The following is a 26,649-nucleotide window of genomic DNA, read 5'->3' on the forward strand; positions in this document are numbered from 1 at the left end:
AATTTTAAGATATTAATAAGTTGAGCAATACCATTAATAGAAATGTCAATAGGTTCGATGTACCGGTAATCTAGGTCTTCAACAATACGTAAATTACTGATACTTTCTTTGGTGAATACGGATGAGTAGAAGCTATTGAAAACTTCGAACATTAAAGAAAATTGGAGGGTGCTTAAGCTTTGCCTTTAAGCGTGGAACGCGATAGCATTCAAAGGCCCTAGGCTGCTTATCAGGCTTCCCGGCAAATGAATTATGTTTTCTCGTATATTCAAATTACAATACGACGCTGTTGCGTCTGTAGGTTGTGGTTAAGCCGGACTTTAACAATTTTGAGATAGATTTTACTCTGAGAAATTAAATTTTGTTCACTAACGCCTTGCGCCACGCGGAGGGCCTGGACGGTGGGGTTTGTTCGAGTAGGTGTCGACGCGGCGCGCCCGCGTCCATGCCGACACCTACACCGATGCCGAATTTTCTGCGACACGCGGCCCTTCACGCTATGGCGTTAAAAGCCTGCTAAACGTATTCGAAAAACTTCAAAACAGGTGAATTATCGACCGAGGTGGAAATAATTTACAAGAAAGAACACAGCAAGCAATCACCTAAATAATATAATTACATAAATAACTGCTAAATTACGAACATCAAGTAATCAACAAGGCTTCGTATGGCTTTCTGAAGAATAAGTCAGCGGAATAGGCACTGATCGATGTAGAAAAAACAATACCACCGTATTGCATAGTACTTTTCAGGAGCACCCGTGACTCGCGTCCTGCCTCACCGAGGAGCGAAATGAGACTGATGGCGGCCCGTAGCAGACCACCGTCATTTGCATTCGACACACACACACACACACACACACACACACACACACACACACACACGCACACGCACACGCACACGCACACACACACACACACACACACACACACACACACACACACACACAAAAAAAAAACAGACAGGGAGAGAGCGCTGACTCACCACTAAGATCTAGTGGCATAACGCATTGCGTGCGCTGATGTAGAAGATCTTTGACCACCGACTCGCATGAGCCTCAGTAAAGAATTCTAAATCGAAGTAAAGCATTCGGTACAGTGCAAAAACTATCTTCACTTACTTGTAACCAAAACAGGAGATAATTTCGAGCGTACGAAGGAGTCAGGCAGCCGACGTCAGTTGTTTCTTGGTATCGTTTCTCAAGGTAACACTAGAAACCCCTTTTCAAGAATGGTACCAATAAAAACAACCACACTAAAACAATATTGCCACCGGGCAATTTATTAAGCAGCTTCTTCCGGTGAAGCGTATCCCGACGTAATTTCGGGACAATCCTCAATGACGGAGCACCTGCAACAACGACAGTAGTTTTCAGTGCATCGTGCATTATCGAAAATAATCAGTTGTCGATCCCATTTATATTTCTCTTGCGCATCCATTCATGGTGGCTAATCTGGTCATTACATCGTAACAAATTAGATGTCAATACTTGTAATCAATGGCGTTCTTTGGTAATCTTTCTAATATAACGGGAACATTGTTTACTAGGTAATGCTCACTGTAATTCAATTACTTTTTTCAGTAACCAATTACATCTTTTTCAGCTTTTTTGAGCAGATAAGTTTGTGTTCGAAGGGATGAAAATATGTACATGGCCGTTACTTCCTTCCCACAATCAGGGTCGTGCCGCTACGCCTCGATAACCTCAACTTGGCAGGATTTCAGATTTGGACCCCTCTCTTGGAAGTCCCACCTCCGAGCTTTTCTCGAATAATATATTTCTCTCTTTCTCTCTCTCTCTCCTGGAAGCGCTTTTAAGCGGACCTTACCGGCGTTAAGAGATGCTGCTGAACTCTTCTTCGCCTAGCGCAGCCTTAGACACTTATGCTTCTATCCGCCTGATATATACGTGACTCATATATACACCTGTTTTTCCGATTGTAACCCACGAACAGTATTTTTAGGTCTCGACAATATTCACTCGTGTACTCGTTTATCCTTTTTCCTGTGACTGCATTAAGTTATCGTTCAGAACAAGACGCGCCTGCACGACTTGGAACTCGTTCAAATTCGAATGTTATCCTTGGTCCTATCTGTTGCCTATGTTCTCGCCAAACATTGCGTAATCAATCTGTATACACGACGCAAACAGTGTTGTACTTTCTACAAGGTATGCGAGCACCAGCGAATAGGCTGGGACTTTCGACGAGTATTGTAGAGAAGCCGACGCGCGTGACCCTCAAATGATATTTTCGACGATCGCCGACTGTGCTCGGCGCGATCGTTGAGCTTGACTGTCGCGTGTTTTTTTAATGTTTTTTCTGGGCACCAGATTCGCCCAATAAACAGTGAGTGTCGTAATGCAGTCTTCACTTTTGTGTTCTTCACCGTCACTAGAACGTTATATGTGACGATTTATATTAAATTACCTTACAGATTTGGCCACTTTTTCAGGGAAAGAGAGCGTTTGCAGACGTCAGTTATAATTAGTGGTTTAAATCTAATTGGCGAGCGACTGAAAGGCGTATGGAGGAGGTCCAGCAGATGTGAGACGGAGAAACCGAAATGGTTCTTCTATAACGCAATAGCGAGGCGCCGTCGGACGTTAGCGTCAGGGAATCACCTATGGCCGAATTTTCAGTGTTTCCTGGCCCTAACAGGAGCGCCCTCTGCTAACCCCAGCAACAATGAAGCGCTGCGCTTCATAAAGGACCCAGACCACGAGCGAATCGGAAATAGCGCATCCAAGGAGATCTCCCCGGACCTCACGTTCACCAACAACGAAAGTGAGAGGCGATGGACGAACCTAGGTGAGAACCTAGGAAGCGACCACTATATTTTAAGCATATCGGTTATTGCAGCCAAGATTCGAAGAGCTCTCGGCAAGGCAAGGCTATCCGAGTGGACCAAATTCCGCGAAAAACAAAAAAAACGATCGGAAGCATAACAGGCATGGCAGACTGGGCTGAGCGTATCAGAGTTATCCACGCTAGGGTCACGAAAACGATTGAAATGACAACGGAGGCTCCAGCCGTAGACGGTCACCTCTTGCATCTATGGGAAGCCGGGAGAGGTCTCACAAAAAGATGGAAAAGGCAGAAGCTTAATTGCAAACTTATGATTCGCAAAGCTCTGCTAGCATAGGAAGCTAACGAATACCCACGAAAGGTAAGCGACAGCAAAAGGCGTCAGTTTACCGACTCGCTTCGGGGCACGTTGGCTACAAAGAAAACATGGCACGTTCTTCGGAGTATTATTGATCCGGGAGGAGCAAAAACAGCCACGAACCGCACACTCAAGCTTTTGGAAAACGAGTTTGAACGCAGAGAAGCCGACATGATAGAAAAAATTAAACAGATATATGTAGGAACGGCCCCGACCGGGTAATCCACCAAGCCCATTTACGAAGGACAAGACCAACCAGAACTGGACGCCCCCATAACCTCTGAGGAGGTTTACGCGGCGGCACATACCTTCAGGAAAAATACCACCGCAGGGGTCGATCATGTCACGAACGCAATTATTCGCAATCTAAGTGACGAGACGCTAAGGAGCTTGACCGAATTCTTTTGACACGGTATGGACAGAGGACGGCGTCCGTCCCAAAGAATGGAAGGAAGCCAAAATAATCCTGATTTGTTAACCGGGCAAGCCCCGTAACATCAACAACCTTCGACCCATATCATTAACTTCATGCGCAGGGAAACTTTTTGAAAAGGTTGTGCAGATCCGGCTCTCGAATCACCTAGAACTAAACATGTTCCCCTCCAACATGTTCGGTTTCCGACCCAACGTGTCGGCGCAGGACGTTTTTTTACTACTAAAGCATGAGGTCCTGCACCCCAACAGAGGTTCGGATAATAAATTTGTATTGGCATTGGACATCAAAAAGGCCTTGCACACCATCTCCCACCACACTATTTTGCAAGGACTGCAAGCGGTAAACTGCGGAGCACGAATTTATACCTACGTGCGCTCGTTCCTCAGTGACCGCACGGATACAATCGGACTAGGCTCCACGAGGTCCGACACCTTCAGCTGTCCCGACAGAGGCACCCCTCAGGGAGCTATACTCTCTCCACTGCTATTTAATGTGCGGATGAGAAAGCTAGCCCTGGAGCTAGATAAACACCCGAATCTCGGCTGTGCGATATATGCCGATGACATCACGCTTTGGACTCACCAGGGGTCCTACGGGGACAAGCAAGACAGCAGTCTTCAAAAGGCTTTAGATGCCGTCGTGAAATGCACGAGGGCGGCGAACATGGCGTGCGCACCCGAGAAAACAGAACTGATTCGGCTGCGTGCGAAATACGCAAGAAAGAAAGCCAGGGTGCCAATCACTCTGACTCTCGACGGGGCGCCGATTCGAGGAGTGTAGACACTCAGAATATTGGGGATGAGGATACAGCAGAACACCGGAACAACACACACCCTTCAAAAACTAATGGCGGTCACAGGAAACGTTGCCAGGATGATACGGAGATTGCCAAGAAGCAGAGATGGCATAACTGAAGGAGAGGCCATTAGCCTAGTCCCCGCATTCGTAATCAGTAGGATCACATACGCCCTTCCGTATCAGGCTTTGATGAACCAAGAGATAATGCAGACAAACACAATAATCAGAAAAGCCTTCAAAGCCGCCCTTGGTCTTCCCGAATGCGCTAGCACAGAGAGATTCGAGGGACTAGGCCTGCACAATACTTTTGACGAGTACGCAGTCGCGACGTTGTATGCTCAGAAAGAACGACTTTGTTCTTCAACTCAGGGCAGGGAAGTATTGGCGAGGTTAGGCTTTACACTGAGGCCCCAGTATTGCGGAGAGCAAACGGCATAGATAGACCGCGATGTTCGATCGCACATCGCGGTGGCCCCAATTCCAAAGAACATGCTCCCCAAGTACCATCCCGGACGACGCAGAGCAAGGGCAAAGTCTCTTCACAAACGTTTCGGCATGGGACCGGGAGTGTATCACAGGGATGCTAGTCGAACCAGCTCCGACACGTTCACCGTAGTCTCTACGTGTCAGAACAACGTTACAACATGCCGTTGTAAGCATGTTACGAACAACATCCTTCAAAACCTCCTCGGCATGCGTGGCAGTGGCTGCAGCCATCGCCTTGGCCATTCAGGACGCCAAGTGCCAAACCAATTCGGCTGTCATATTATCCGACTCACAAGCTGCTTGCCGCCTGTTTCTAAATGGGACGGCACCCCAGTCAATATGCAAAATTTTGGGCAATCGGCTAGAAGGGCACCACACTATCATATGGTGTCCAGCACACGAGGGACTGGCAGGGAACGTGAGGGCAGACCGTATTGCTCGAGGATTAAACGTCTGAGCAACGGCAGGGCCCAGCGACGACCTTCCACCGAATTCTCGTGACATCCTTTTACAGCAAAGGGAGCAGCGGAGATGTTTTGGACATCCTCACTCGAATTTGAACAGCCAACAAGAGAGGGACTGGCGTCGTATTCATACGAATACATACCCCAACCTGCACCACCTACACAGAATACACCCCACGAGGCTCATTGACGAGTGCCCGTGGTGCACACAATTACCCTCACTAAAACACATCACATGAGAGTGTCCCAAGAGGCCTCCGCACATAGACAGCCCAATAGTACTAAAACATCCACTCATGAGGAATAGGCAGTGGGCGGCATGACTTGCGGACGAGGGCCGGGAGAGCCAATTGGCTCTTCTGGACCAAGCCCAGCGAGCCGCTCGTGCCAGTGGAACCCTGGAATTGGGGCCCCAACCAGTGTGCCTTCTTTTATTTATCTATTTTCAAAAAAGTTTTTACTCACTGACTCACTTAGAGTGCTCCGACGCTTCTGAACCATTCCTGCCAGCTGTAGCACAAGAGAGTGAACAGACTACTCAAAAGGCTATCGCACATAATACTCTACAAGAATAGAATACACATTTAGAAACGTTCTGAGCAATGAGCGACCGTCCGCGCGGTTGTATCTTGAAAGCCATCTGCCACGGGAACTGAGTCCGCCCTCCCTGTGTTTTCACGGCTAAGATCGCGTTGATGCGAGTGCCGGCACAAAGCTCAATTCACTCGCTGCGAGTTTTCACGGTCATCGAGTGAGATGCGTTCATGTTTGCTTGTGCGCGTGTGGCACCATGATTGTTAATTTAGTTAGTGGGCCTATGTTTACAAGCTTATACGGCCGATAATAACACTATAGCCTTACTTTGTATAGCTGTCTACTAATTTGCTATCGCAATCGATGCTTCGCCATTCTGCGACTTTTTTTTGTAAACACTACTTACAGACTAGATTTCCGCACGAGGTGCCCATGTGTCTACTTCAAAGACCCTGAGCACGTAAGGCAATTTGCAGTACTGAGTTGAGATTAGCAAGACTTCCCTGCGGGGTTCCCTTTCAACAGCGCAAATTCAGTAAGTTGGAAAAGAGTTCGGCTCAGTATGTAGGGAAGAGGCAGCTTCCAAAGTGTTAGACGAAAGCATGCATTTTCGCCTTGAGCAGCTTATCTAAAATAGCAGCAGGTGTCTTCGTTTCCCAAAGGAGAGTTCGACTAACTGCGACAGGCAATTCTTTGAGGCAACGCTGGCTACGACGCAAATTGTGTGGACCAATTGAAATTTGTATTCATGGCAAAGACGCAAATGGCAAAGACGCACTCCTACGTGTGCTAGATAAGAATGGGCGGAGGAGGGGGGGGGGGTTGCACTATAAGTGCACTATAGCGTCATCCACTCTTCTGGTATCCACACGATCTTCTGATTAGCGAAGCGATAATGTGAGCGTAACTTTGCGTTGATGCCCAGCAAGCTTCTGTAGACGTTTTAATGACAGATGTCTTAATTCATATTCGCCATATTTTCCAAAGAAAACGCAGTTTCAATTATTTTGGAGTGAATGATAGTGAGGTGACAAACTTAAAAGTAAGGAGACCCTACATCCTGTATTGAACGGGGGCACAAAGTCACATCACAAATACTTGCTCATAGCAACTGCAGAACTATTGTTTGATTTAGGTCTCTCAAAATGTATGCAGAAGGCGCACTTACGTAGAGGCGAGGTAGCTAATCTAATCTTTGGAGCAGTGATTATTATCTGTAGGAAGATATGCGAGAACAGTCACATCACAATAACTTGGTGATAGCAACTGTCGGGCTTCTGTTTGATTCAGGCGTCTCTAAACATATGCAGAAGGTGTGTTAGAATCAATTGTATATGCTGTTATGTACGCGCAACGCCACATGAGAGAGCCCGCGCCAACAGCGTCTGTAACTGCGCGGCTGACCACGTGATGCGCGGAGCCTATGTGAGAGGCGTTGACTAAACAGAAGGGGCTACTCTATCAACCGTAGGCACAGCGTACTGACTGCGTTTTTGCGGACACGGGCGTCTCGCCGCGACATGGTGTCAGAAGCTGGTCAAGAATCTTTCCTCTGAATGACAAAGCTACGAGCAACGACGTCAGAGAAGCCATCGATGCATCCATATGGGCTCCAGAAACCGCCACCGCTGCACTTTGGCCGCACGTCAGAGTGGGCGGCATGGATCGCGAACACTTATAAACTTAAAGGTCGGAGACCCTAGATCCTGTATTCTGCGAGGACACACAGTCATATCACAAATATTTGCTCACAGCAACTGCGGGGCTTCTGCTTGATTTAGGCGTACCTAAATAGATGCAAAAGGCGCGCTTATGTAGAGGCGAGGTGGTTAATGTAATCTTGGGAGCTGTGATTATTAAGTGCATGAAGATACGCGAGAAACTGTTGCTAATTGAGCTTGTTAGTGATGCGCAAATAGAACGACACGAGAGCAAAGAAAGAAGGAACTGGACACACTTGGCGTTAACTACGATGGTAACTGCAGTTGCGGCCTTGTCTTCAACACGGTATATGCTCTTAAGAAGCAACCACATGCACGAGATAGCGACAAGCGACCCCACTGGCTTATTCTTTCGTGCTCAACACAGCTAGTTGGGCGAGCTTTTTCAGCATTGGAGGCTTGTAAATGCGCATGAGAGACAAGGACAAAAGAAAAAAAGAACACGTAGCACATCATGTGTCCTGTCTTTTCTTTGGTCCTTGTTTCTTGGGCGCATTTTACACACCTGTCGTGCTGTCGTGCCGCGGGTGGCACAACTACATAGACGCTGTCTGCGAGTCGGGGTCAGGCAATGAACAACTTTACTGGAAGAATGAGCGGGGATATATATATATATATATATATATATATATATATATAGAAAGTAGTACCGCAGTTGGTCAGCAGCCCAATATTGAAACCATTATGCCACGGAGGCATGCACTGTCAGGCGGCCATAGAACGCCCCTGTAAATTTCTCGCAGGGCAAGCCAGTGCGTTCAGAGGCTTGGTGCGTTTCGATTTGGCCGATCGACGGCTGAACCGCTGTAATTAGTAGCAATTGTACCTGTTCGAAAACTGTCCTTCACATAGAAAAGTATACAATATTCTGAATTTAGGAGAATGAAGCCAGATAATTCATAATAAACAGAGCTGCATGAACGTCTGAATCCACAAGCACGAAGATCAGACAAATCCATGTATTGCCCATAATTCCCGTGGTGACTGCGCGATCGCACCGCCAGAGTTCCCTCTAGTAATTATTGTAGGAAACTATATGCCCAACATGAAATGCTTCACGCCATAATGTAGGTAGAAATAAAAACACTTTCGCGGCTGTCAGTGGTGCGTCAGACCTAACAGCGTCCAAGGAAACAGCTGATCTTAAAACTACCGACAAAACATCACCAATACTTTATCCTCAGCGTGAAATGAGACGAACAGAAGGCTTAATTTAGAAGTTCTTCATGTGACGGTGGACAGGAAGTGGCAAGAGCGAATACGGATCTGGACGGCAGGACGGATTGCCACCCTTTTGTTTCGCAGTAACTTTAGGGCGACAAGGGAAATTTTCTGGCTTGCAAGAACCAACGACACGACAAGTGACGGCGTAGGATCACCCTCATTGACGACAAAACCGTCGCTGTCACTTCTCGGTGTCACTCGAAAATTGTGTACATCTGGAATTCTTTAGGTATCGACGTATTTATGTTCCGCTACAAAGCACTCACAGTATACTAGGGAAGCGTTCCTCTCAGCTGAGATGAGGCGCTCGGTACACGAAGTCACCAAATACCCTCGTCCTCATGGCTCGGAAGAGAAGAGCCGCCAGAGAGAACGTTGTCCTGGCGCTGCACACTCGGACGGAAGCTGCAAAAGCACCGGTAATGGAAAAAATGGCCTCCCATCCACGCAGTGAACGTGGATGGGAGGCCATTTTTTTCCATTACCGGTGCTTTTGCAGGTTCCGTCCGAGACAGAGACGACGTAAACACGGCCAGGCGCGTCCGCAGGTGCAACCACCGCCAGAACGGCGAACGCGGGAGGAACGCTGCCGCTTCTGCAGCGGCGACGCCCACCCCAGGACTGCGTGCTCGGCTAGAGCTGCCAAGTGCCACCACTGCGGCAACAGAGGACACTTTGCTAAAGTCGGTCTGAATAAAGGGACTACTTCCGCCGAACGATAGATACGTGTTTCCGTAGTAATCAGGAAACAGGAGATACTTTCGTGAGAACAGTAAGCGCTAATGGGAACATCTTGTATTGTGTGGGGGCATAGTCATATCACAAATATTTGCTCACAGCAACTGCGGGGCTTCTGCTTGATTTAGGCGTCCCTAAATTTTATAGTTGTTATAGTTGTTACAGTTCGTTATAGTGCCGTTATAGTTGTCGTTTACAGCTTCGCTGTAACGCTGTAACGGGGTGTAACTATAACGGTTAATCATTGCGACGTAGCCTGAAGTTACTCACATGGCGACATTGACATGCACTTTAGCTAATTATTAGCCTAAGACGTTTCAACGGCCTGCAACTTGACTTGCGCCGCTACTTCGTGCACCTACAAAGAGTGGACCAGACAGAAGAGAAATGCACTTAACCACACTGACGCCGCGCCTCGTACACACGCTGCTCTCCAGGATTCATTACGTGGCCTTTCCATAGCACTGTCATAATACAAATAAGTTGCTAGGCGCCAATCATTTTACACACTTAAGTGTAGTTATGCCACTCCCTGCTTCGTATGCAACAGTTGCCGCTTCCCGGCAACTGCAGCTTGTTCAACCGTAATCTTTACCGGGAAACTTGGTCCAGGAGAGCCAGTTGGCTATCCTGGTCCTCGTCCGCAAGCCGCGCCTCCCACTGCCTGTTAAAATCTTGTGGTTTTAGTAGTGTAGAGTTTATATGTTTCGGTCTGTTTGGGCATATCCACGTGATGTGCGGTAACGTTGGCGTGTCCCCGCACCACGGGCATTCGTCAGTGTATCGTGCTTGGTGAATACAGCTAAGTGTATGTAGGTTTGGGTATGTGTGTATTTGAAGTCGGCGCCAATTCCTCGCCTGTTGACTGTTTAACTTAGGGTGAGGGCGTCCATATTGCCTCCGCTCCAGTCTTTAGTGTTCGAGGATGTCGCGCGGTGTAGAGGGAGGCTCGTCACTGGGTCGGTGGGCAGCTCGGATGCTTAGTACGCGAGCTAGCCGGTCCGCCCCTGTGTTGCCCTCCATGCCCTCGTGTGCGGGGCACCAAGTGAGGTTGTGGAATCCGGTAATTTGACTCCCTAGAATTTTTAATACTAAGCGCGGCGCCGTCCCGGAGAGATACAGGCGACAGGCGGTTTGTGAGTCCGTGAGTATGGCAGCAGATACGTCCTTATTCTCCGTGTCCCTAATTGCATGTGCAATCGCTGCGGCTTCTGCTGGGTTGGCAGATTTTGCCCTGACCGATGCAGCTATCACACGATTTTGGTTCGTGGCTACCACCGTATACTAGTCCCTGTCCGTTTGACTCGCGTCTGTGTAGTACACGTCCGGTTGTCCTCTAAATCTCTGGTGCAAGGTTCTCACTCGGGCCTTCCGGCGCCCTGCATGATATCTCGGACTCATAATCTTCGGAATTGGGGACACCATTATGTGCTGCCTGAGTTCCTGGGTCATCTGCACTGTCTCTTCTGCACTGAACTGGGGGCGGAGTGCAAAGCCCAGTTTGGTTAATATGGCCCGACCCTGCTTTGAAGCGCACAGCCGTTCCTTTTGTGCGATGAGCGTGGCCGTCACATATTCCTCGAAGGTATTGTGGAGTCCTAATTTGTCGAAACGTTCTGTACTGGTATTTTCTGGGAGCCCTATAGGAGCTTTAAATGCCCGCTGAATGATCACTTCAAGCTGTTTGAGCTCCTGATTTGTAATGCTTTGGAAGGGGAGTGCCTACGTTATCCTACTGATGACAAAGACGCGTACCAGTCGGATCGTTTCTTCTTCCGAGAAGCCCCCGCGGGTTCGCGTGACCCTACGGATCATCTTAGCTTCGTTTTGTGTAGTACCTTCGAGGAGGCGGAGCGTGTGCGCTACTCCGGCCTTTTGTTGGATCCACAATCCCAGGACGCGGAGTTTATCCACCTCTCTTATACGCCCCCCGTCCAAGAAAAGTTCAAAACTCGGACGGCTTTCTCGTCTCGCATACTTCGCTCTTATACGAATAAATTCAGACTTCTCTGGGGCACATGTCATGCCGGCCGCTTGCGTGAAGGTTTCGACCTGTTGGATGGCCCACTGGAGAAGCTCCTGCTTATTCGGCAGCGTCACGTGAGATCATCTTAAATTTAATTCTGCGGCTTTGCATGCTAAAATCACGATCTCATTATGAAACACGCTGTAATGGCGGACACCGGAATAATTCCGACCCCCTGGGGTTCTTTAACGACCACATAAATAGAAGTACACGTGCGCTTCAGCATTTTGCTATAATCGAAATGCGACCGCCGCGGCTGCTATCTAAACCGCAGCACGTAACTGAAGCCCAACGCCATAGCCATCTAAGCTACAGTGGTGGGTTGAGATGACCTTAATTCAAGATCATTGTCGGTGACAAGGATAATTATGTCATGGCGTTCCAATCTCGGAAAACAACACGTGCAGTGTTGCGGTTCCTTGAAGTCAGGGTAGGCAAGGATATTTGGCTAATGTATTATGATACAGGTACAAGATATACTAAGGCGAAACGTACTCGAGATACAGATGCAAGAGGAATCATTGCATCTAATACTATACTTACCACACCTATTTTAAGATACTTTGATACATCAGGACATTCCTCATCACAATTCCGCTATAGAAGCCGCAGCAAGTTCCCACGCGTTTACTTGCAAATTTCTTATCTCCAGTAAGCAGAAAACCTTCCTTTCAGCTTTCATCTACTTAAACGTAGAAAGCTCTTTCGGCATTCTGATGCAGTGCTATATCGCAGTCAATGCGGCGAGGCGGGCTGGTTCGTTACTGTATCTCTCATTCATATTGCAGCACAGATTTGAAAAAGAAAACGGTTACAGAGAAGACATAAACAAAGGCTACAAAAAGGCTAACTATATACACGTAGTCTAGATATACACAGACGCTATACGGCCATGAAAATTAATGAAATTCGTCTACTCTACTTCTTTACTTCTGTATAAGCGTTTTTCAAATCCGCCCTGCAAACATCAATGCGATATATTACATCGCAATCCCGCAACAGTTTGCGGTGCCGGCGGGACGTGCAGCAGATCAGCGCAAATGCATTGCGTAATGAGCAATTTTTTCATGTCGCCTTCATCATCGCTACAATGCAATTTAGCACCGATTGCGTCATGCGTTGCTCGACAACGGCACCATTTGTAAACGCGACGTATGAATGATCAAACAATCGCTTATTTGTTCTACACAACGATACCAAAGTAATGCGCTTGGGTAGTACGGTTACAAAGATACTGACACCGAATGCGACAGCAAAAGAATAGTAGTTTTATTGGCCGTATAAACATGTAAACATAGGCTTACTAAATTAACAAGCACGGTGTCACGCACGCACAAGCAAACATGAACACATCGCACTCGATTACCGCGGAAGCTCGCTCTCAAAACGCCGGAGTAAGAAAGCGCGGCAGCAGCAGTGAGCGAATTGACCTTCGTGCTGCTTCTCGGATCAATGCGGACGAAGCCGCGAAAACAAAGCGCACGGCGGACACTGTCCCGGTCGCAGATGTCTTTCAAGATAGGGCGGAGGCGCGGCCGCACCTTGCGCAGCAGCGGCTGGTGTAAAATGCATCCCCCTGCCTTCACTTCCATCCCACCGGAGCATTGCGCGCGATGGAAGACGGCGTGCTTCCTCCCCACTTTCCCCCCTTGCGCGTGCAAGATTGAGCCGACATCGTCGCCTCACCCTCGCACGCTTTCACACGCACGTACAGCATACGGAGCGTGGCGACGATCATATCGCGTCTGGACTTTATACGGAACCTTACTGCGACGGCGACGCCGACGACAGAAGTGCGCCTGGAGTGTCCATATCATTGTTATGAAAATAACAATAGTAATAAAATAATAACAATAATAATGTCGATTTTTATCATCAGACGGATGAAGGAAGCTGCGGATTAAAGCTGCTCTTCGCAGAGGCAGCTTGACGAAGAACCACAGCTACCTTTGTACAAAACAGTCAGCAACGGCAGTTAAATAAATGCAGGGGATATGTTAGTGCTTTGTCTCATAAACAGGCAAAGCACAAGGCCAAGTATAAGGGTGAACAAGAGAGCCAATGTAGTCTGAAAACCTAACATCTGCAATTTTCGCAACTCTATCGCTGTACACTGTAGAAAATCTATGCCGAGTTTCACATATTTATGAGATAGTCTAGACTCTAGGCATTATGTCGTACAATTTATCTTTGGAACAATTTGTTTTCGTGGTTGGTGAGCCGCTCATCTATCAAACATTCAAATTAGGTGGCATGGCGCACCAAGTATATAAGCCCTTTCTCGGCTCTCTCTCTACATGGTAATTGACTGAGCGGGAACGGCTCGAATGCAGGGGTAATTACCTACTGATCCCTAGCCATCAATGTGGACCCGTTGACACTGTCACCAAAGGTGATACTTTCACCAACCGCCTACGGCAAAGGACCCACAATGGGAAGCACGTTTTACGCGGTCTGTGAACTACGCAGAAACTGTGCCAATAATTCTTCAATTTAAGAACAGCCCTCTCGTCAAAGCACATAGAGGCCAGCATAGTGACTGACTAGGAATAGACAAAAACGCTCCTTTGACGGAGTACTTGTAAATTGCCGGTGCGCGTGTCAGTTCGGAAATTGCATCTGCGGACAAATTATGCAGAAACGTGTCGACAGAAATTAGAGGCACCCAGGCAGTGAGGAATCGCTAAGAGCGGGGGATAGGAGAAAGATAGCCAGGATGGGAAAGGGTGCCGAACGCTTGCCTAAAGTCTAACATCACTGCTAACGAAATTAGGCACAACCCAGTAGGTGGTGGCTTAAGTTCAGGTGTAACCGCATTGGTTAGGGGAATGTTGAGGCCAACGAGCAGTTGCCACCTCCCCTTTTTTGTTTACTATAGTGTATTTAAAGACTGTCTGGAACTAATTCCTTTCAATCTAGGCTGTAATCACTAAACTGATAGATCAGTAAGACTCTGTAGGATGCAACGCTAGTTGGGGCCGTAACCACTTGGTGGGCGAACAGTGAGACTCAGTTGGTCGTAAGTAAGGACAATTGTCCTTGGTTTTAACTAAGGAAGAAGTAGAAGAGTAAGGCGCTGTTTACTTCTGTTTTTTTCATCAGTATTCTTCTGCAAACTCTGCATTTGAATGTGTAAATATTTTCGCTGCAATACATCTCCGAGTTTGTCACCTCCAGCCTGCCTTTCACTTCATGAACGCGATCAATTCCAAGGAGAAAGAACAAACTTTACTGTGATTATCCCTTTCCACATTTTCTGGCATCGTGTATTTAGGGATGTAACGTTTTGCTGTAGATGAGAAAAGTCATGAAGACAATGTCTATTTTGTTTCACTTCGCGCCGGTTCGATACAGTTAATTTAACAGTGCAGAGGTAATGCAGAGGTAAAATTCCCGCCACGATAAAACAATAATCCCATGCGGGCGACATGAGTCATTTTAAAAGTAGTCTGATATACTTCTGTGGCATCAGGTATAGATCTTGCAAGTTCGTTGTTTATATATATATATATACAAACTAGAAGAAAGCCGAGGGCCCGATTTTTATTTGTCAGAACATAAAAAGCGAACCAGGACACCAAGGACAGCATAGGAGAAATTACTTGTAGTTATTATTTGAATTACACAGATAATAAATTAATTGTAGTGAAAGTGGATGAAACAACAACTGGCCGCAGGTGGGGCGCGAAGCCACGTCTTCGCATTACGTGTGCGTTGCTCATACAGTTGAGCTACCACGACGCCACTTTGCCATCCACTTTCTGACGTACTTATGTTTATCTACGAGTACTAACCCTGGGAGCGTTAGCCAGCGCAACCACTCACAAACCTTGGCGGCGGATGTGGAACATCCTTTGTGCCGCAGGCGTCACGTGTACGTGAACTTTTTGGTTGAAGGCAACTGGTCAACAAGCATACACATGCTACCTGAAGGCGTCAATGCTGCCGGTTTCGAGGCCTCGCTATGTAATGAACGAGAAGAAAGGAAACGGAGTGCCCGATTTTTATTGGTCATATCACCAGAAGTCAGCAAACAAAGACACTAAGGACAGCATCGTGGAAATTACTTTAACTTATAATTTGAATTAAAGAAATCATAAATTAATGGAAATGAAAGTCGATGAAAAACAAATTAATGAGCCATTCCACTCTGTGAAGGTGGATGACCAGCGAAGCTATTTAGCGCACGACCCAAAATTTTAAACGAAGCTACGATCATATTTATTGTCTATATTGGTGGCCAGGTATGCACACACATTCGAGTATCATCTGTGTTGTTAAATCTGCCCGTCACGTAAGACAATGTATGGCTCATACCCCCTTAAGCAATGGCTCGTACCCCCCGTAAACACGGCCTGACCAATACGAAGACCGAAGACAAGCGAAATTCTACGCCGGAATTACGAGTGGTAACGAAGCCAGCTGTGGAAGGAGACGATGACGACGAACGCGTGAGCAGTGGCACGAGCGCGTTCGCGCGGTTGCGCCGTGGAGCGCCAACGAGCCAGTTCGCGGGTTGTTCCCGGACGACGGATTCGCCCTAGTCATATACAGCTTCGCTGCAAAACAAGTGGCCGCTGCTGGGGCACCAACCAACTTCTTCGCATTACGCGTGCCATGCATTTTACCAATTGAGTTGCCTATATATACATATACCATCAGTTGCACTTGGCTCCTCGAAGAGGCCGGGCATGTGTGTCGAGTGAGATCCTGATCAACTGTGCGATATAGTGAACGCAGTTTAAAGCATAGATCCGAGACCTGAAAGCGGTGCGGCGTATTGCTAAATCATTTCTCTCATTTACCACTAAATCGTCACTGATTATTTTTTTTTACTTGCACTCTCCGCACTTGCAGCGTTGCCTGCCCTCGACCACTCGTCCGGCTGAGCGCCGACAAGAAGCTGCTTGAAGGCTAACTCCAATTACCCACCTTCCAGTGAGCGCTGTGTTTAACCGATGACCCATATTTTCTTAAGTTAAACCAACAAGAGAATATCATACACCCTTGGAAACAACATCTGCAAGCAATAATTGAACAGTTTAGTGCCTTAATTTAGAAATTTATTTTGAATCGCTTTCCAGACGCGCAAGCCAAGATTTCTTAAGTGAACGCAGGGCGCCTTCTAATTTTCTGATCTTTAACGAGCCTCCAAGGTAAATCGCAACTGCGGATTTCTCTACATCTGACCAGCAGTCTTCCGCGATGACTTGGGTTTTCACTTGCGCTTCTGGCTTTTCGTAGCTTTGGCCGCAGGCTTTCCACGCCGGGATCTCGACGAGGTGCTGCTCGCCGCCTTCTTGGACTTGACCCGCCGACCTCTACGTGTCGACGACGAATGAATGCTACGGGCGTGGCGCCGCCGTTTCCCGCCAGTCTTTGTAGTCGCACTCGCTGCGGAAGAGGTGCTCTTGGAGCGATGGCGACGGCTTTTGCGTCCCCTCTTTCGTCCGTGGCTGGTCTCCGAGGCGGTGGTGGATTCTCCTCGGCGGCTAGCTTTGCGCTTGTGGCCACCGCGGCCGCTGCGGGACGAGCGCCTGGATCTGCCGCGGCTCTTTCCCCTCTTGGCAAGGTGGCTGCTGCTGCCGGGGGAGTGACTGCGCGAGCGGTGTCGACGCTTGGTGGCTTTGGCAGTGGCAGAGGTGGCGTGGCTCGGGGAGGAGCTCGGTGTTCGCGCCTTGCGGCTAACCCTTGGCGCCTTCTGTGAAGGTCCCTTGCTGGTGCACGGGACGTTCACATCGGCGTCGGGTTGCGGTTCATCTGAAGCCTTCCTCGCCTTGGCAGAAGCCCTGGTGGCGATGGCTTGCTGCGCTGCCGTCTTCGCTGACCGGGACCTCGTTGTTGGTGGAGACGGGTCCTTGGCCGGCCTTCCACGCGTCCGCTTTACGACTGGGGCCTCTTCAGATTGACTGCCCCCATCGTCGGCAACACTCGGCTTCTGCTTCGCCCGGGTCTTATTGGGCGGAGCCTTTTCCTTCTTGGCTCGGTCCTCCTCCTCTGTCATGGCGGCAACAGCACGGCACTCTCCCTCGGCCTCGGTCCTCCGTCGGCCCTCGTTCAAGCGGTCTCCCTGCCGTTGACCTCAGCCTTCGGGCTGACAGGGAATGGGCCGCAGGCCTGGCTTCAGGAGGAGCCACGCCAAGTGGGAGGATGGCCAGCTTGCCGTGATCGCAGCCAAGGCGGCACCGCCCAGCCGAGCCTGGTTCGCGAACCCCGTGGAACGGCGCGTGAAGTGCCGGGCTTCTTTCTCCTCTGTCGTGCCAATCTTCTCGTGAGCAGCGCTAGCTTTTACGGCGTTAAAATGCTTCGAATGGTTAGCAATGTTAATGCAAACAGCGTAAACAACACTCCATATTTATTAACAGTCCGTTTCAACCACAATGTTAGTACTACCGGACACTTCGGAACGGGGATACAAGTCAGAATTGAACTCGTGCACTTCGTAATCGCACGTGTTGCTGAGAGAAGCTCTGCAGTTTGGATCTAACACAAAATTGTACTGATTTATGTGTGTATGACTCATGAAATGGACTTATGCTATTGCAATTTTAAAATTCTTGGAATTATAAGTCTAGATTATTGTTTTTTTTAACTCTTACAATGTAAGGTAATGCCCATATTCTCAGCCCTATTACCACTTTTTGGTAAAACAGGATATTCTCTACTATTATGAACGCATCACCACCCAGAAATATTTTTCATCAAATTTGATACTTTTGCTAGTATTTGGTGAGTCAACAGAACGCCTCCCTGTGCCTTAAAGGGGCCCTGAACCACTTTTAATTAAAATGGAGGAACGCATTTCAAGTGAAAATAGGCTATTTCAGAAACAATTTGCCGCAAAAGGTACTTCAATGCGTTCAGCAGAAGCGGAGTAGTTGGTAATCGAACATGGCCTCCACTGTGCTCACGCTCCTTCTTCAATTCCTTGTACTGCGAATGCTACGGAGTTGTGGGGCGTGAGCACAACACTCCACCTTCTAAATGCCATCGTGGTGCACAGTTCAAATTTCATTTTTGATGTTACCGTAGACGCCACGACTTCCGATTTTGGTGCCTGCGACGCGCTAAACGTAACCCAAACGCGGTTGTGCTCAGCGAGCCGCCGTGCGCTTAGACAGTGGACTCGTGGCGGCACCACGCGGCGGCCGCGGTATCTACGCTGCGTAGCCGACCGCACCTATAACCGCACCTACCAATAGCAGCCGCGTACGGGAATACGCTTTATTACGAAATTAAGCGTCAGGAAGAGAGTGAGGAGCAGGCTCCTGTTTGAAAAGAGAGCGTTTCAGCGACAAGTGACTTCGCGGTCCACTTGCGAGCTCCACGCACAACGTGCGACAGCAAAACTTTGCCGAGATGTTCACAGCACACTATCCTACCCGCGGACTATGTTATTGCAGAAAGGCCGAGGGGTGGTTCAGGACCCCTTTAAGACGAGGCCACCTCGAATTCATTGTCGTGATGTTGAATTCTGCGTGATTTCATTTCGGGGAATCAATTCTGCGGCGTGATTTTATAACAGATCAGAAAGCGAACCGTTCGCTTTCCCTTATGTGATAGGTCACAATGATGATTGTTATGATGAAAGCGCAATTGTCACCAATAACGCGAGGACAAATGAACGGTTTCGTTTCTGGACCGTGTCAAATTAGCACCCCGGAACAGGCATGGTGGCTGCACGGCCGCTATTATCCCACCTATTGATGCACTGACTGGCTTCCGAGAGGTCATGTTGTTGTTGTTTTCTTTCCTTTTTTTCTCGTTTTTATTTTTTCACAGCGGCTGTTAAGCTTTTCGTAAGTGCGTTTCGTGCCGGCAGAAAACTCGGCCCAACTGTGCGTCGCAGAGCCACACAACCTCCTCGCATCACACACGTGCGTAGCGCGCAGTCTCGCCGTCGAATGCGTGCGCTTCGCCTTCCCTCTCCCCATCCGAGGTCAAGCAAGTGTTCGTTTAGCCGTGACGTCACTGATAAGCTAGAACAATCGCGGATCCAGGGGGGATGTCCGGATTTTCTGACCCCCCCTCAGATTTCTGCATCGCCCTCTCGCTGACAGGGGGATGGCCCTGTCGCAAAAAAAAAAAAAAATGGCCACCTGCATTTTTCAAAAGTATTTTTCGCGGGTACCATTGGTATCAGCCATGTAGAAGTAAAGCTAGCTCGCTCACAAGCTTAGTTGTATTCCGTAGGAGTGTGGTGTCGCGAAGTTGCCGTAGTTATTTTTTCTCATGAACACCTTGGACCTCCTGGCGGCTGCCGTGCCTTACTCGTCCCGTCGGTGGCGTCGAATGAACGAGGGGACGTCCCTTTTGCCAAACACGCCGAGGTCTGCTCGAGCGCTTTCGCGCCTGATTAGTTTCCCCTTGGGGTGTCAACGGTTGCCTCATTGGCTCTCATCGGTTCCGCGACCAACCTGCTTAATGAAAGAGATCTCTTGCTGAAGTGTTCATATATAGATGATAACAACTAACAGCTCAACTAAGAACTACGCATAGGCAACTTTTTTTAACTGTAGCACTCATTGTGATCACAGTTACACGTTGACAATATCCAGTACGAGCACAGTACCGTTCGTACGCTACGAGTTTTTCATTGTAACTTCGCAGTTTTATTGTCGTACATTAAGCATATGAGGCTCAAGCCCACCGTATCCGTTTATCTGAGTGGGCGTTCTCGCGGAGCGGGGCGAAGCCTCGAGCCGCGGCTGCGAAGTGGGGGAGCGTGACGTCAGCGGCCAACGCCAGCGCGCGGGCCTAGGATGGCGTCGCGTGGTTAGAGAAACGGGATCAGATGCGCGCCTTGTGTAAAAGGATGACGTCGCGTGGGAAACAAAACATGACGCTGGCTCGCGCTCTCGCCTACTACGCCACATCGTTATTCTTGTAGGTGGCGTCGTGAGTCTTCACACGCGGTGAGTCGCATATCGTAAACAACCAGCGTAGTGGTTGCTGCGTTGGAGCGGACCGTTACGCCCGTATTCAAGAACGTTCCTCTAGTCAACACACCACCACGACTCAAGAGAGAATATGGCACCGCCATCCCTCCACAGAAGTGGTCACTGAGCTTCATGATCATTCACGGGAATTCATGAGAATTGTCGCGTCTTTATTCTCGATTATTATGCGCAGTACGACAATTGAAACTTGGAGTCTGATATCTCGGAGCACGGACACGCTAGAATAATTCTTCCGACTGATACTGTGTAGAAACTCGACTGTCTCTAAGTTTTCAATACAAACATACCCACTTACCGCAGTCAACAAAAATAATTGTTCAATTTTAGTTAATTGGGCTGCTCACAGCGATAATTATCATCTCACTTTGTGCCCCCCTAGCCACATAACTTATTTTCACAGGTAGTCTTCACGTGCCTCCCAGTGCCTAACTTTAAAAAAACCATAAAGCTTAGTTTTGAACACCCTGTATTATCAGGTGCAGACGCCAAGCACATGGCTCTATTGGGTAACGTCCTTTTCCTATAAGCTCGGAGAAACCGATACCTGGCTTCGCTACAGGTCTTCTTCCTTTTTCTGGGGTTTTACGTGCCAAAACCAGTTCTGATTATGAGGCCCGCCGTAGTGGAAGGCTCCGGATTAATTTTGACCACCTGGGGTTCTTTAACCTGCACTACAACGCAAGAACACGGGCGTTTTTGCATTTCGCCTCTATCGAAATGCGGCCGCAGCGGCCGGTATTTGATCCCGCGATCTCGTGCTCAACGCCTGAGCTGACTGAGCCACCACGGAGGGCTACAGGTGTTGCTTTAGCCGTATAAAACGCGGGTTTATCGTGAGGAAAAACGGTAAATTTCGGTAAAAAAGAAAGGCTACTATCATCATCATCATTGTCAGAATCTGACCCCCCCCCCCCCCTCAAAAAAAACCTGGATCCGCCCCTGTGCTAGAACGCTATGATCAGCCAGCGTGCCGACAGACCCCGGGTCGCCTCTCTCGTCTAGTTAACACGCGTGCACAGCAACCATTGGGCGACCGAAGAAAGGCAAGACTCCGGAGGAAGAAGACGCCTACAAGGAAACTCGGCGCTCGGCTCAGCGGGACTGCGATCTACGAAGCAGAGCCGATCCAGCCCATTCGCGCCGAGGCCGCCGTCGACAAGCCGCAAGACTCGGAAGAACTTGGCGAAACTTAGGAAATCTTAGCGACACTTACTATGAGCATAGTTAAGCCATTCACAACCTCGTAAGACTTACCAAAACCTAGCAACGTTTGCTATGAGCCTAGCCAAGCCATGCATAACATCGCAAAACTTCGCAGAACCTAGCAACACTTAAGGCCCGTTTATTGGCCCTTTTCGTGGAGCTGTTAGCTCGAGAGAGACGAGTTGGCGATTTCGGCGGCGCGACGCACGTGGCCACAGTGACAGCGCACGAATACGAAACCAATAGTGCTTCTACCCTGCTTCTGTGGGATCAGCTGTCGGAGATGCAACTGAGTTTTCGCTAACTGACTGTGCTCCAATCATGCTGGATCGAATCATGTAGATTGAAGACTTGTGCGGTAGTTGGCTAGAAAAAGAGCGACTGTCATTTTAACGAATTCAATCAATATGTGTGGCGAAGTTCGCGGACCACTGCTGCAACTGTCCGTACGTGTTACCGACACTTCGAGATGTACGGCTTTACCTATGGGCAATCCGGATGGACGAAGACGCCGCCAGAAAGAAAGGACTGGCCGCCGTCTGAGGAAGGGGAGAACTGGCGGTTAGTCTCCCAAACCCCGCCGCCCCCAGACCCCATCATGGGCACAATAAAGTTTCATCTCTCTCTCGAGGATACAGAAATTTGCTCATCCGCCAGCTTTGTATGGCTAACCTTACAAAAAAAGGGCTTCATTCTCAGAACGTCGGCAAGCGGGAGTACCACTCGTTAAACAATGACAAAGAAAGTAACGCCGCTTGGTGTCAGTTTCGCGCACCGTATCTGCACACATCTACTCCAACTGGCACGGAAGCTTACGCCCACTTTTTCGCCAACGTGTCAAGAATAAGTGAATGGGCGCTCACTTATTATCATATACGCACAATAAATTACGGACTACACCGATAGTGCATGAATGGTCGAAGCTGAATGTTTCGTGACGGTCCGCAAGAGTAAGCGAGTTACTATCGGTAATACATCTTTGCTACAAGGTATTACAATGTACAAAATAGCTATGTTTCAAGCCTTGTGTGCAGAAAGAACAAATCTATCGGAACTGAGCACACTTGCGAGCGATTAGGCAGAAAATAATCAGATAGTGAATGCAATGAGGAACTTTACTGAGTCAGAAACGTGACAAGCCGCTGCTTCAAAATATTTGCCACATAAATAACGAAAAGGCAAACGCACTATTCCTGACTCCATTCTTGAGCGGAAAGTTTGGATAGTTTGGAATAAATATTCAGCTCCGCTTTTAGAACAAGCACCATATACGCTGCTCACGCCGTTTGGACATAGCTAAATCAGTTCCGAAAGCGCTTTTGGATGTCATCAGAAGCTTTGGCCAAAACTTCGTGTTGTCCACCCAGTGACCGTCTACGATATCTCCCGAAACAGAGGTTTGCTAAGCTGCACCGTTGTCATACACATCCATTGTAAATACGGAGGTAACAGAGGCAGTGGAGGCAAGCAATGGACGCGTCATCACGTGATGAAACATGGCAGCGCCCACGGGATCGCCGCGAAGAGGGTCAATAGTCCGACGTTATCGGCACGCGGGCCAGCGTCGTTTGCAGCCAGTCACGCTGCGCCGGTTGCGCTGCGCCAGCCGAAACTCCATCTCCTTTATACATGGAGGAAGGAAAAAAAAAACTAGGAGGGAGCGTCACGTGACAATCTTGAAGCGTAGTCATTAAAGAACTACAGGAATGGGATGATGGGCAATAGGCCCTCACGTGAGAGGCTAGCGGTACATTTTACTCGGCTCGCTTTGGTGGCTTCGGTTTCGCCTGCTGCGGGAATGGCTGTGGGGGTTTCGGAATATGCGCACATAGTAGGCGGGGCAAACGCACCCCGTGGTTAATGAAGGAATTCAAGTGTGTGTAGCAGTTCATTCTGTGTTATGTCAAGTAGGCTACACACCGAACCACCACGCGGCTCGCAGCTTAAGCAGGAGACAGGCGCCAAGGCTGTTGCGAACGGAGGAGTTGGTTAACCGGCATTGCATGCGCCCAACAACCCGGGAGGACCACCTCAAGGAGGACTGGTTGCATTTCAGGGCGGTTTGAGTGATACAAGGAAACCTTTCGCCCTGCAAACGTGTGAAGGCAACCAAGCCGCCCTTCCGACGACGATTCGTTGCGTTTGGGGACGTCTTCTGTGAAACAATGATGAGGGGCAAGAAACATTCATTAAAGAATGAAACAATTACTGTCGTCATAAAAATGTGCTTTCCAGCAACACAATAATTCCACAAGTGCACATGAATGCTGACATTTTTCCCTTGCCGTTATGTATTCAGTTTTCATTCCGTTTCACACTAGCAGAGCAAGAATGGTCCCCCTGGCAGTGTTTGACTCTAGGACGTAATTCTGTGGAGCTATACTCGCATTCGAAAACAGCTGAATAAACCCTAGGTAATGCACAAATTCCGTCAATTTGGTTTATTATATAACGAAAATGGATACCCGAGGCGCGTCTCAACTGCGTCGTCGCACCACACAGTCTTACAAAATAGTGCACGTAAATCTGAATAAACGGCGATGACTTGGGCATTTAGAATGCAGGCTAATGCTATTTATTTCAGTGAAAACAAAAGATGCACTGCAGAGCTTTTTACTAAGCAAAAATCCGACAACAACATTTCCCTCAAAACATCTCGTTTTTTCCTAGGTGCAAGACAGCGGGACAAAAATTAGCAAGAAAATACGCACCGCAGTTTAAGGTGCACAACAGCTGACTTGACAAAACTTAAGGAGTACGTGGGAAAAATAGACCACACTCGGGCGTTCCGGATGGGATTCGAGGTGCGAGCGCTGGCAACTCCACTAACCGCGGTGGTAATCGCAAGTTACGCCTTGAAAATTTCCTGTCTTCATGAGTCAGGCGCCCCAGTCTTGCTCCACGCTTCAAGGCATCGCAATTGAAGCGAAGAACGACGCGCGCAGTAGCAGAAAACAACCAGCCGCATACGGGCCTCCAAGCCTGTGACGGCAGGCGTCGCTAAAAGTTACCACGTATCAAACAATCACGAATGCTCTGGCAACCTTGTGGGCTTATTCCTACTCAAAAGGCATCGCGCACAAGGCCCCCGAGAGAGGGAGGGGCGTCTTCAGAGGGGGTTGGCTTGCCGAGGCTAGCGGAGTCACGTAACGCTCACTCCTAGTTTTTTTTTTTTTTTTTTTGGTTTTTACTTCCTCCACGACACGCGCGCTCGCGGCTGTTATCTTCGGGGCTTGCGCAGAACGATCCCAAGCCCGCGCGCCGCTATGAACGGCTGTACATAAAGAAAGTAATGCAACAAGAGCGGACACTCCCACGGCCGCTGGATACACGCTTGCATCCAGCGGCCGTGACACTCCTATAGACCTTTTCACAAACCGACGTTTGAGCAGCGCCATTGGCCGACACGAGCGACGTCTAGCGTCGCCGCCATTTTGGACTGTGCGCCTTGCGAGAGCAGGCCGGCCGCACTTCGGTTGTGTGATCTTCGCCGCGCATTATTTCGATTGTTTTCTTCCGCTTCGCTTGTCTTGTGCCGCTTGACTTGTTACATGTTTCACGTGCTCGCTTGAGCGCTCAGTGTAGTGTGCCATGGCAACAGCAAGCCCAGCCAGTGGATGTGGTGTTTCTTCGTCGGTAGCGGCGGCAGCCGCGTCTGTTTCGTCGAGACCTGGCGTGCTAATCAGCGGTATATTTCATTGTTATTGCTGGGCACATGTGACCGTATCGTCGATGGAATCTGATCACCATTACGTTTCGCGATTGAGGGTTGCCTCATTTAGCGAAAACAGGCGCGTACGTAGCTGTCGGGCAATGCTTATAGAACCATGCGCCGGCGGCCCGACGACGCGTGTCAGTGGTTGGTAGATATGCGGTGGTTACTCCATACGCTTCCGACGCAACTGAACAGCTCAATCATGCAAAATTTATTGGATCTAGTGCGGTGCAGGGTGCTTATAACCAAATGTCAAAGCATAAAGCGTGGCGATCGAGCAGCGCGGTACCTGCAGCGAACCGACGCGCGGCAGTGATCACAAGATGCCAACGCGACTGATACAGCCCAGGTGCTAGATTTTTATTTTTAGTATTTATTTATTTATACATACTGTCAATCCCAATAGGGATTATAACAGGTCTTGTTATAAAGATATACTTGTTAACCTATTTTTTACGTTTGTTTACCTGGATTGGCTTTTCTTTCGAATATATGAATTTGGAACAAGCTTCGCTCACGGTGAACCTTAACGTAGATCGTGCGCGAAGTTTGTATTGAAGATATCGCGTACGGCAAGAATTGTTCGTGTGCGCGAAATAAGCCAATAATATTGCAGCGTTAGGGCCATCTCTGCTCATTCTCTTGTTTTCCTTACACCGTCTCAATGTGCCATGTTCATAATAAAGTAATGTGGAGTCTTAACAATTGTCGAATAAATACATATGCATATGACTGTAAACCACTACTGACCATGAGTGGAAATCGCTTAGTGGTCAGCGAAGCAGTCTCTGCACGCACGTAAGTATATCACTTGATCGACTGTGCGAATTTATTTTTTTCGTTACTGTTATTCTTGCAAGCATGATGCTATTGTCCGCGTACCCATGCGAATACCGTTTTTTTTTTTCACGTTCTTACTTGCGCGGGCTCATTTAGCGCGTTTCTACGCCACGCACAGTTAGCGCACTACGGTTCCCGAACTCTAACACTGGCGCTAGGCCGCACTGATGAGGTTGACACGTTCGTTTTTGCATTCTCTTGCTGCCCAAGCACATAGACGACGCTCAAAGATGGGTGAGCTCGATGCAGCACCACACTGTTGAAGTTAATTACCTTTATCGGCAGGGCTGCGTAGAGTGCGTGTGAACGCAGAGACAATGTTTTGGTGGACACAGGGTC

At 48.6% G+C, this 26,649-nt stretch overlaps 1 protein-coding gene across 1 annotated transcript in view; it reads right to left on the reverse strand.

Moving 5' to 3' along the window:
• Positions 1-16,810: 16,810 nt before the first annotated feature.
• LOC119441256 (serine/arginine repetitive matrix protein 2-like) overlaps positions 16,811-26,649 on the reverse strand; it is a 216,629-nt gene continuing 206,790 nt past the window's right edge. The window contains exon 2 of the mRNA XM_049660349.1: positions 16,811-17,290. Within this exon, the coding sequence (XP_049516306.1) occupies positions 16,811-17,290 (480 nt within the window). The remainder of the gene's footprint in view (positions 17,291-26,649) is intronic.

The sequence above is a fragment of the Dermacentor silvarum genome, chromosome 1 (assembly GCF_013339745.2).
Source record: "Dermacentor silvarum isolate Dsil-2018 chromosome 1, BIME_Dsil_1.4, whole genome shotgun sequence".
NCBI lineage: Eukaryota > Metazoa > Arthropoda > Arachnida > Ixodida > Ixodidae > Dermacentor > Dermacentor silvarum.